Source organism: Momordica charantia (genome assembly GCF_013281855.1).
Source record: "Momordica charantia cultivar OHB3-1 chromosome 1 unlocalized genomic scaffold, Mcharantia_2.0 BLBB01000001.1, whole genome shotgun sequence".
NCBI lineage: Eukaryota > Viridiplantae > Streptophyta > Magnoliopsida > Cucurbitales > Cucurbitaceae > Momordica > Momordica charantia.
In genome coordinates this window covers 20,995,121-21,006,730 of record NW_028275157.1, presented here as the reverse complement: position 1 = coordinate 21,006,730, position 11,610 = coordinate 20,995,121, and the positions used below count along the sequence as shown (strand labels likewise).

Genomic DNA, 11,610 nt, shown 5'->3' with positions numbered 1-11,610 from the left:
GCTATCTCAAATAAGGATGTCAGCCAGAAAAATACTAAATCAGATAAAAATAACTAAATTAGAATAATCATTTATTACTCTCAAAACCTTTAATCAAAATTACTTCATAGTCTTCTTTATCCCAATTAAAATTTGAATCTCCCTAATGATGATGATGAAAGAATGCCCTAAAACATCATAGCCATTAATGTAAGTCAAACAATCATGATAACAAAATTTTTCCAATTCACAATTAAGTAAAACCCAAAGAACTTGAAATGAGAGAGAGAAAAAAAAAGGAGCAATTACACTACTTTAGTCTTTTGTCATTAAAGATAAGAAATTCCACAGCTTTGCAGCAAATAAATAAATAAATAAATTCCTTTGGCGATGGAAGCGCGTGAATGAATACCAAAAGCCTTACCATTTATGTTTAAGAAAAAAAGTTGTCATTTAGTCAAAAAGATTGGATAAAACATTAAGAAAAGGTAAGTGAAATCCAGAAGCAAGCAATGAATTGGAATATTGAATTTTGAAAATGAGATGCGGTAAAAAGGGCCACATGCCCCTATGAACACCAAAAACCAGGTCAGGTGACCGTTGTTCGGACAAACCCCAGAGGGAAAGTCTTCTCCTTTTCGCATCAGCCAACCCACACACAATCCAACGGTCACATTCCACTAGCCGTTGCTTTTCAAAAACCAAAAAAAAAAAAAAAAATACATGGCGTCTAATTAATATACCTTTTCTGGACAAATTCCCCCATTGGGTCGTTTTAGATGCTTCTTTTAACAATACCCACTCGCTGGTTTTGACGGATTTTGCAGAATTCTTCTTCTCCTCTCTCCATTTTTCCTTCAATGGCGTTTTCCGATGAGAACAATCCGAACTTGATCAAACCCACCTCTGGGTTTCTTCCAGGTTTGCTTCTTTTGGACTGATGAGTGATTCGATTTTGCAGAGATCTCTGAAAGTTGCGATTCTTTTTATTTACAATTTCTGCTTCTGGCTCTGTGAATCGTGTTTTTTAGGAGGAGGGCTGGAGAAGAAGAGTAGTGGGAGGGCGTTTGGGCAAGAGATTCGTGGAATTAATAACAATCGGAGGGCTCTTAATGACATTAATCACAATTCTATGGTGAATCAAGCTTACCCTGTTGTTAACAAGAGAGTCCTCGCCGGGTACACAGTTTGATTCTTCGACTTCCTTAATGTTATCAAATTTGGTGACGAAATTCCAATGTTGAGATGTTTTTGTTTTTGTTTTTTTGTTTTTTTTTTTTTTTGCCGTAGAAAGCAAGAGATCTGTGAGAAGAAGCAGGTTGATCCATTTCACAGACCAATTACAAGGTGGGTTTCGATTAGATTTGGTTTCTCTGAGGTTTGAGAAGAAAATGGTGTGTTTTGAATTTGAAAATGTTGTCTTTTTTAGGAAGTTTGCTGCTCAAATTGCGAGTAGCCAACAGCTTCATCATCCCCAGGTAATGATTCGTTCTGTGTTCTTAAATCACTCGCCTATTGATAATGGATCTTTGAGATTTTTTCTTTCACGTGGGCAGGAAAATAGTAAGGGTAACTCATTGCTCACAAACTCAAATGCGTTTGGACAATCCATATTTGTAGACGAGGAATGCAAGACAGCAGAAAACGACAGCCCAGTTCCCATGTTCTTGGAGAAAACAGAATCACCATTGCCTCAGGAACCAAGCCAGATGGTAATAAATCCTAAATCCCCCATCAGAAACTCAATTTGTACCTCCCTTCAAACTCATGATCTTTTGGATTATTTTGTAGGAGGAAGTCGAAATGGAAGATATTGCAGAAGACGACTGCGACAACCCGGTAATTGACATCGATGGTGTCGATTCCAAGAACCCGCTTGCGGTTGTCGACTATGTGGACGATCTCTACGCACACTACAGAAAAATAGAGGTAAATTTCAAGTCTTGGCTGCCATTCTTTAAGGAGTGATCTCTTCATCTTATTTGTGGCTTTTTTTATCATATGCCAGAATTCGAGCTGTGTTTCCCCAAATTATATGGCGCAGCAATTTGACATTAACGAGAGGATGAGGGCTATACTTATTGACTGGCTTATAGAGGTGCACGACAAGTTTGATCTCATGGGAGAGACATTGTTTCTCACCGTGAATCTCATAGACAGATTTTTGTCTCGAAAAACAGTTGTGAGAAAGAAGCTTCAGCTGGTTGGTTTGGTTTCTATGCTCTTGGCTTGCAAATATGAGGAGGTTTCTGTTCCAATTGTGGGGGATTTGATTCTTATTTCTGATAAAGCCTACTCTAGAAAAGAAGTTCTTGAAATGGTAACTCCATTTTTGGCTCTTGTAGCATCAATCAGTTCTCTATCTGTGAATTTTTTTTGCTGAGCTCCTCTCCTTGTGTTTATGCAGGAGACAGTGATGCTCAACTGTCTGCAGTTTAACATGTCGGTCCCGACGCCGTTCGTTTTCCTCCAAAGGTTCCTAAAGGCTGCTCAGTCAGACAAAAAGGTACGCGATTCTATATTCTTTCTTTTAGTACTAAACTAGCTCGGAGGCAATTGTCCCCTCCTTCCTTGTAAGTAAGATTTCTCTGAATGAAGCAGCTCGAGCTTATGGCATTCTTCTTGATCGAGCTCTCGCTCGTGGAGTATGAAATGCTGAGATTTCCACCCTCTCTACTAGCGGCAGCGGCGACTTACACAGCTCAATGTACTCTCACCGGAGTCGAGGGGTGGAGCGTGACTTGCGAGTGGCATTCCAGCTACTCAGAAGATCAGCTCCTGTATGGCTTTTTGTTATCTTTTCCTCTGTGCTCGTCTTCATTTTTTCGATATATCCATTAATGGCAAATTCGAATTTTGCAGAGAATGCTCGAGGCTGATGGTGGGGCTCCATCAGAAGGCGGCGACGGGGAAGCTCACCGGGGTTCATAGGAAGTACTGTACATCAAAATTTAACTACACGGCGAAATGTGAACCTGCACATTTTCTTTTGCAGACTCAGCAATAGCAACAGAACAGAACATGTATAGTTCTTACTAACAGCATTACATGAATGTTCAAAATTGGGCGGGCGGCGGGCAGGGCGGGGATGGATCGGTCGGCCGGGCGGCAGGACAGGACAACAACAATAATGGAGAGGAGCAACCAGATGGTTGCGTTCTCCAATGTTGGCCATTAGTTTGTTCTTTTTTTGTCTGTTCTTTTTAAAGTTTCATTCAACAACAGCATTCAGATGACAAACATATATAATTCAGTGGCAAAGAATAATATTGGCCTCTGGCCTATATTTCCAACTTCAATTTCCATCTCCCTTTTCCTTAACTCACAACATTATTTATTATTATTATTATTATTATTATTATTATTATATTTAATGTTTACATAGATTTCTAATGTCTAATTATTTTTATCTGCCACATTCTATTCCTAATAATTGTCAAATTTAACGACTTCCATTTTGATCCCTATATTTTCAAAATGTTCATTCGATTGATTTCTCTATATTTTCAACTTTCTTCATTTAAGTCTTTTCAAAATATTTACAATCCTTATACTTTTAAAGAGTGGTCAATTTGATCCCTATTTGCAAATGTTTGACAAATCGAAAACCTTGTAATACTTAAAAAAAAGTTAGTGAGAGAAGAGACGTGTTTAATTGAAATAAAAATGAGATTAACATAAAAACGAAGAAACCAAAATTGCTTTTAAAAAGTAAAAAAATCAAAATGATGGATATTTTGAAAATACAATGACCAAAATGAGAATAAAAAATGAAAGTACATTAATCAAAATGTTTTAATTACGGATTAAAAATGAACCAAAAAAAATACCGAACCAAAATAGTATCTGACGTAAGCGTTTGAAATCCAATAACAAGTTTTAAGAACTTTCCTATAGCTTGATGTAGAAATTTAAAGTTGTCGTCAAAATTTCCATAAAGAAATAGAAACTCTTTCTTTTCCTTTTCGGATTACCGTACTTATTTTTGCTCTGCTTCTCCAATTCCAGTTCCGGCAATGGCCTCCAGTCATTACTCGCTGGAATTCGCTGCCAGAAGACCCATGTGCTGCCCGCCCTCGCCAGTAAATCGATCTTCATTACTTGCACGACATCAACCGTCAAGATTGAAGATGGCTGCTGATCACTATCTCACAGTCATGATCGAGCCTTCAACTTCGCTGCGGGCCCTGAATGTACTCAAGAAAGCACAATCGAAGTTCTCGGTGTCATGGAAATGCAAGAAATTTCTCTCCATAATCGAGTAGGTTGAGTTGAATCTCCGAACTATACTGAACATTCTGCAAGAATACGCTGCTGTTCTGTTCTTGCAAGGTGGCGCCAACACCCAGTTCGCCGCCGTCCCTTTACACTTGTGCTCGCCAAACGGCACTGTTGATCATCTCGTCACCGGGTCATGGGGCGACACGGCATTCAAGGGGCACAGAAGTTTAGTAAACCGAAGGTGATTTGGTCTGTTAAATCTGGGAAGTTTTTGGTGAATTAGAACAGAGCCCATATATGGAATACTTGCACATCTGTTCAAACGAGAGACCATCAAAGGGATTGAATTCAAGAACTACCCATCACCAGAGCATCAAAATAGCGTCTTGGTGGCGTCAATGTCTGTGAGTTTCTGCTCGAAACCCCTCGACATTTCCAAGTTCGGTGTGATCTATGCCAGAGCTCAGAAGAACATCATCCGGGGTCACCATCATGATCATCAGGAAAGATCTGTTTATTGGAAAAACTCAAGAAATCGCACTGTTGATGCTCGACTACAGGATTTACAATGCTATGCCTTCGGCTGGAGTTGAGAAGTTGGTTGCTTTCATGAAGGATTTCCAAGCAAGACATGCTTCATCCACCCATCATCTTCATTAAGTTTACTCAGTTATAAATTTATAACACAAACAATAAGCGAACCGAATGTGCTGAGTAGACAGCAGTAGGGTTAATTGTAAAAACTTTTATACATTACTTAAGAAGAGATGCAATTATTTATACAAAAACGCAATTATTTATACAAAAACATTCCCCAATCTTACCGGAGCATAATCCTCTCCGATTCCTACTACTACATTTCATCTTATTACCTTACCAAGTAAAAACTAATCTAAAAGAACAAGCTTTATAATATACCACTTGCACTTTGTCATTCAGACGCTGAACGGACGCCTATTGAAACGAGGGTGGAAGCAGGCCCTCAGTGCCGACTATCCTTAGTTTCGGGGCACTGACCTGCAGAAAACCAAGCCCCAGAATCAAGAGATAAGCTTCTTCTAATTGGATCGTGTTCGTATTGTGTAGACTGATCATGAAAATCCAAACCCAGAATGTGTTATTTGACCGACTAATATAGAGTGCTAACTGTTGGCTCTAGCATCACTGCAACAATTACTACCAGCGACATGCTCAAAAAACTCTTTGGTAGCATCTGTGCACGAAAGAGAGAGAGTTTTAGAGTAAATACGTCGATATGAAAAGCTTAGGATATCAAATGCTTTGTTTCAAGAAAAATTTTATACATACCATGCTTCATTGTCAAAGAGGGATTCTGCTCTTCTACATACCCAATCAACTTGGCTGGGATTCCAGCTACCATGCTACAGAACGACACAAACAAGATACGTCATGGTTCTGATTCGAATATATTACATTCGTTACGGAATTGAAATAAAAAAGCATCATTCAGATGATAATGATAATGGCTTTAAAGCTCAAACCTGTGTGGGGGGACATCTTTTAACACAAGGGAACCAGCAGCCACCATTGCCCCATTGCCAATTTTAATGTTTCCCAGTATGGTAGTAGAGGCTCCGATTAGTGCACCATCGCCTACTTTAGGATGACGATCGCCAACTTCTTTCCCAGTGCCCCCCAAAGTTACAACCTGAGAAAATTGACCCGAAAAAAAAAACAGCAGATTCAGTTGACAGGTGAGCATAAACATAACCTAGAGCAAGAAGATAATAAGTTCAAGACAAATGAAATAAATAATATAATCTTGATATACAGAATACGTTCAGATAAATAAATTTATTACTACTGAAGAAATTGCAAAATTTATTATTTTTTTCATTTTGGAATCCAAGAGTAGTTGGCTTCAACTAATCACGTGGGATAACTATCCAACCCTATAAGATTTGATTGCCAAAAAAAGTTGTAATAGGTGGGTGACCACGATTTAAAATTATTCCCTCTAAACTCATTTTACTTTTCCACTACCCGAATGAGAACATATTTCAGTTTCTAAGGCATTAAAGAATTGTGCCCGAGATGAACCATTACAAATTTCAACTTGTGACACATTGTTGTCAGGTGGAAAGCAACAACCCAGTATACAACTTTGAAAGACTTTAGTTGCTCTTTACTTTAACATTTTATGTAACCAATCGAGCCTGTGTCTCAATTCTCGTACAAAAGTCGAGACGGAATTGCAGTTTAAAGAAATAAATGCAAAAGAGATAACAGTTAAAGAATTCATAAGAAGCAAAAATATAAGAAAAGGAATTACATGCATCAATGAAACTCTGTTACCCACAACAGCTGTTTCACCAATAACAACACCGGTCGCGTGATCTAAGAGTATTCCATCTCCGATTTTTGCAGCTGAAAAAAAAAACCTCAGAGTTTAGAACAGGAAATCAGGAATATGATCTTAGATTAACACCGATACTCTGCCAATGGTCAACCTTCTGAAAAGAGACATCTACAACACATAGACTTTCAACAATTCATTGACCAAGTCATTCTTGCTTCTTAGTTGACAATTTATAATCTCATAAGATGACAAAATTGAGTTGTTTCTCACAGCACCATTAAATCTTATTTTGAAATTCCGCACGCAAAGCAATTGCCTCATTATTTTAAGTCTTAACAAAGCACCGCTCTTGTTCGATATCTCAAAACTTATAGCAAAGGGTGATGATTGAGTCGATTAACTAACCAGGATGGATGTCAACACAAAAAACCTGCCAAAAAGAAAAAAGGAACAATAAAATAATCATCAAAATCAACTAAAGATCACTCGGATGGCAACACAAAGATGTCACCTAGAAGTATCAATTTACCTCGCTAATTCGGCTTTGTAATGCTAAGGCCAACACATTGCGACCTTGGCTCCATAAAGCATGTGCAACTCTATGTACCTGTAGAGAATGGTAACCCTGCAAGAAGCAGCAAACTGATATCAGAAAGAAACCAATTGAAAAGTGGTTTGAGTTATAACAATAGGAGCACACATAGAATGCCACTATCTAAAAGAGATCTTCAGGAATGATGTGACAATGGGAATGGTCCCATTGAACCAAACTCGGCCGCTTGATTTGAAAAACATCAATTACCTTGGGATACAGTAACGCTGAACTATACGACAAACAGGCTGGATCTCGATCTCTAAAGGCCTGCAAAAGGAAGTTCACTAAGAGGTTTCAAATTGGCAAAAATTTCCAGTAGACTAGGGAGGAAATGAGACAATAATTTGAATGCACGACCCCTCTTAGCAAATTCCGAGACAGATTTTACCTGCAGATCTAGGCGAATGGAATTTTGAATGCTTCTATCATTCATCATGACATCACAAAATATATCCATCAACTGAGTAGCTAAGAGCGTGGGGTTTTGAAGCCGATTGGCAAGAACAAAACTCAATGCTTGCTCTAAACAATCGTGTGACAAGATGCTGGCATACAAGAAGCTGCTTAAAATCGGCTCCTTCTCAGCCTGTACGAAATTTTGTCAATGAAATGGATTCTCATTGACTTCATAGATGAAAAATACTCCATTCCCAATAAGGCAAATTCGTTCATAACAGAAAACAATCAAGTCAGAGCCACACCAACTCAACAACCCCTTTTCAAAACTAGCCTAATAAGAAAGCTAAACGAAGTCAATTTGTAAGAAAATAACCAATCATATTCATATGATGGGATCTTACTAAACAAGGAAACGAAACCCAAAACCTAAATAGAGAGGGAAAAAAGAAAACCCATAACCCAAGAAAGTAAACTGGTCTATTTGCTAGGGCGGCAAGTGAAATGAACGGAGGGTGTTCGATAAGCATACCTCCAACTTGGCCTCCTCTCTGACGGCGTCCCAAATTGGGTCGCCCAAATTCGCCGCCACGGTGGCGGGGGCCGCGGCGGGCTTCGAGGATCCCATGGCATAAACGGGGAAGACCCTCTCGAGCCCAAATGGCAGAGAATCCGCAGGGAAAAGGGTGGGTCGATCTCCGGCATGTTCTTGTTCACGGAGAGAAGCGCAATCGGCGAGCTTATTGGAGAGGGTGGCGGCCCAGGTCTCATCGCTCAGGCAAGCCATGAAGAGCGGGCCTAATGGGACGAAATTGCTTTGTTGGGCATATAAAGGGGAATAGAGCGTGAAAGCGTTGGCGGGAGTGGCGAAGGCAGATGGGTTCTGCGTCTGGGGTGGTGGGCGAGTGGCAGGGAAGAGATAGCGCCTAGGCGACGTGGTGATGGAGTGTATTATGGGGAATGAAGTGAATAGAGATTACACAATCCCTTTGTTTTTTCTTTTCTTTTGGGTACCTGTTGTTTTTTCTAGGGAAAGTAAGGAGATAGTGAAACCATTCCCCCCTAGAACTTTGCACTTTCATGACTTTGAAAACCCAAATAATCTCCCCACCCAATTAACATCAAATCATTTTTCGAGAATAAAGGTCATGATTAGGGTGTACTTTAGCTGAGTGTCGTTTCAAAAGTTGATAGTTTGACCTTCATTCTGTACTATTATTGAGTATTAAAAAAAATTTGGAAACCGACTCGCTTGAGAGGTAGGCATGAGTTAAAATATTTTCGCATCTATAATTATTTAGTCTCCAAACTTTAATACATAATAGTAATGGTTCAGTCTCTATGGTTAAAATTTACAAAATTGTTGCTACTAAATTGTTGCGAATTTTAAATTATATGTATTAAATATATTACTAGAGGTGTTTTTTGGTGGGGCGGGGATAAGGAAGCTTTCCCCAATCCCCTTCTCTCACGAAATTTTGTGGGATGGAGATTCTTCACGAAAAATTTGCAAGGATCGAGTTCCTTGTGAAAAATTATTCCTCATTTATTGAGCGATCGAGAGAGATATCTGAGAGTCGTTGGAGTCGCTAGTTGGACTCACCATTGATGCTTGAGGAGAGGAACTGAGAGTGGGAGTGAGAAATTCGAGAGAGATTGAGAGATTGCGAGTGAGGGAGGGAGAAAATACCGCAGCGACTTGAGTAGATCATGAGTATTGGGTTTTACTTTCTAGTATATACATATATGAAGTGGCAGGGTGAGACATGGTGGGAAATGTGAACGAGCGTATTCCCCATCCTCGTCCCCAATTAAGTGGCAGGTAAAAGTCTCTTCCCCTCATGAGAAATCTACGGGGAAAATGAACACCACTAATTGTTATGTGTTAAAGTTAAGGAACTAATCGTTACCTTTGGTAAAAAATAAATTGTAACATATTAAAATCCATTGGCTAAATCGTTACTTTGATGAAAATAATGACAAAATATGTTTTCTTAACGGTTAGATATTTTGTTAAGATTCATGTCATCGAATCTACTCTCTTATTTTGCAATCTAATGATATAGAGAAAAAAAAAAACTAAATCATATTACCAAGCATGATTCTTGGCATTGCAATTAAAAAAGGTTCACAATTTGACTTTTACAAACTTATGGTTCGATCATGATTTTATTTTTAAGATCCATCAATTTTTTTTAGTTTGACAATATTAGGGCGGAGGATTGAATAATCGACTTTAAATATAATAATAGTCTAATAGGTATTTTATCCACTTGAGCGATGTTCAAATTGGCGGAGTTAGTCTCTCTTTTTTTTTATAAATATAATAATTAATTCACTAAGAAAGTGATGTCCCATTTTTTGGTAGTGACTATACTCAAGAGAAAAGATTAGAGTTCAACCTCTCCTTAGATGCGGGATCATGAGCTATTTTTTCATTTAGGATGCCCTTTTGACAGTTAAGTCGAACCAATCAATTTGTGAAATATGGACAATTTAATGAAGTCGACGAATCTACTCTAATACATAATCAAAGGTAGTTCATTATCTATTCATTTGTATATAACTAATAAACTCTTATTAGCATTTCTTGATCTTAGTCAAAATGAACATATCTCACTTAGTTAAGACACATATATCTCCAATCACAAAGTTGTGAGTTTAAATCATCTCCCTGTATTGGTATTGTTGTACTAAAAAAGGAAAGAAATAAACATTCCTCCATGTTAAATATTACTTAGTTGTTGGTCCAAAAAATAGATGGCTATACAAAAATAATGATTATTAGTATTCAATACCATTTCCAAATCCCAATAATTAGCTCATAATATAAGATTAAGAACATCTTGTTGTATTTTTCCCTTTTGTTGTTTTCCAGCAGCATACAAACATTTTGATTCATATTTCATTATTTTAAGGATAAAAGTCACAGCCTTTTTGACTCAACAAATTTGCTGAAGAGATGGTTATTAAAAAAGTTTCCCTTTCCCTTTTATTTTCTTGTCATTTTCCCATATTCACACTAATAATTGATGGGTTGAATGTGGCCAACTTGATGGCTAGAAACATCTCCTTCTCATGTTTTTTTTTTCTTTTCTTTTGGGAATTGAAATCATAAAAGTCGCCATTTTCAGCCTCACAAAAAAAAAAAAAAAAAAAAAAGACCATTATTCTGTTGCCACTCAAATTTCAGATACAGACACACATGAAAGATGGACAATTATATGTTTGGGATGGGACAAGACAGGGACAAACAGTTATCTTACTTTGTATTTTCTAGGTTCCTCTGCCCTTTCTTATCTCTTCTTTTTCACTTTCGTCCAATTTATTTTCATTCCTTTTCAATCTTGATTTCCCATTTATTTCAAGTTGATTCTTATAGTTAGATCCATTTTTCTAAATCGTTCTAATAGTTATAAGTCATAATTATATTGAATAAATGACAGAATTTCTATGCATGCATGAATGTTTTTACCTGAGTCGAGATCTTTTTTGACTATTGAGTCAAAATTGTGGAAAAGAGATAAATTGATGTGGAGTGAAAATTTGAGTAGATTATAAAAATCAAATTAAAACTTTGTTTCTTTTTCCCTCCAATTCAATAATAGGTGGGTTGTAATTCGAACCTCCGATCTTTTTCTGGTCGAGACTCTTTCATCTCTGTTCGACTAATTGACCTAATAATTAGGCGCACTACAAGATGTCAAGCGATCTCATCCCTAACAAAACAACTTTTACTTTTCATAACCAAAATAAAAGAAAGTCATGAATCTTGTAGAAGGTAATTTCATACTGATCTTACTGAAGAAGTAAGAAAAGTGCTCTAAAATGGGTCGTTTCATGATATCGAAATAAAAGTTGGTTGTGGAGCCAATCCGATAAAAAATTCAAATAAGAACTATCTAAAATATTGAATCTAAATCCAAACCATAGATATTTTTTTAAATACAACAAGTGGTGGTGGGGAGTCTCGAACTCATAGCCTTTTGACCAGAGAGGTGTGTCATTCTTGCTGAGGTAAGTTCATGTTGGCATCTATTAAATTCATAGTCTAATGAGTTATTATAAATATATTATAGCATAGCATATAGCCACTCAA

At 37.5% G+C, this 11,610-nt stretch overlaps 2 protein-coding genes and 1 pseudogene across 4 annotated transcripts; 2 read left to right on the top strand and 1 right to left on the bottom strand.

Moving 5' to 3' along the window:
* Window positions 1-736: 736 nt before the first annotated feature.
* Window positions 737-3,278, top strand: LOC111005267 (G2/mitotic-specific cyclin-1). 3 transcript variants are annotated; one of them, XM_022276710.2, is made up of 10 exons: window positions 738-900; window positions 1,011-1,158; window positions 1,270-1,326; window positions 1,409-1,457; window positions 1,536-1,691; window positions 1,771-1,908; window positions 1,988-2,299; window positions 2,387-2,485; window positions 2,578-2,759; window positions 2,842-3,278. In XM_022276710.2, exons 1-10 carry the CDS (start codon window positions 840-842, stop codon window positions 2,984-2,986), a joined length of 1,347 nt encoding a protein of 448 aa, XP_022132402.1. In that variant the 5' UTR covers window positions 738-839; the 3' UTR covers window positions 2,987-3,278. The 3 variants fall into 3 exon arrangements, with proteins under 3 accessions (XP_087978254.1, XP_022132402.1, XP_022132403.1); XM_022276711.2 differs by having other exon boundaries at window positions 740-900; window positions 2,581-2,759; XM_088122128.1 differs by having other exon boundaries at window positions 737-900; window positions 1,409-1,691; window positions 2,581-2,759.
* Window positions 3,068-4,860, top strand: LOC111005975 (phosphoserine aminotransferase 1, chloroplastic pseudogene; annotated as a pseudogene).
* A 65-nt stretch (window positions 4,861-4,925) lies between these two features.
* Window positions 4,926-8,561, bottom strand: LOC111005974 (serine acetyltransferase 2). Its single transcript, XM_088122131.1, has 10 exons — window positions 8,044-8,561; window positions 7,504-7,701; window positions 7,323-7,382; window positions 7,050-7,145; window positions 6,926-6,950; window positions 6,494-6,588; window positions 5,703-5,869; window positions 5,509-5,582; window positions 5,308-5,413; window positions 4,926-5,217 (listed from the first exon to the last, which is right to left on the bottom strand). The coding sequence occupies exons 1-9, from the start codon at window positions 8,296-8,298 to the stop codon at window positions 5,343-5,345; spliced, it is 1,041 nt and encodes a 346-aa protein (XP_087978257.1). The 5' UTR covers window positions 8,299-8,561; the 3' UTR covers window positions 4,926-5,217; window positions 5,308-5,342.
* Between the last annotated feature and the right edge of the window lie 3,049 nt (window positions 8,562-11,610).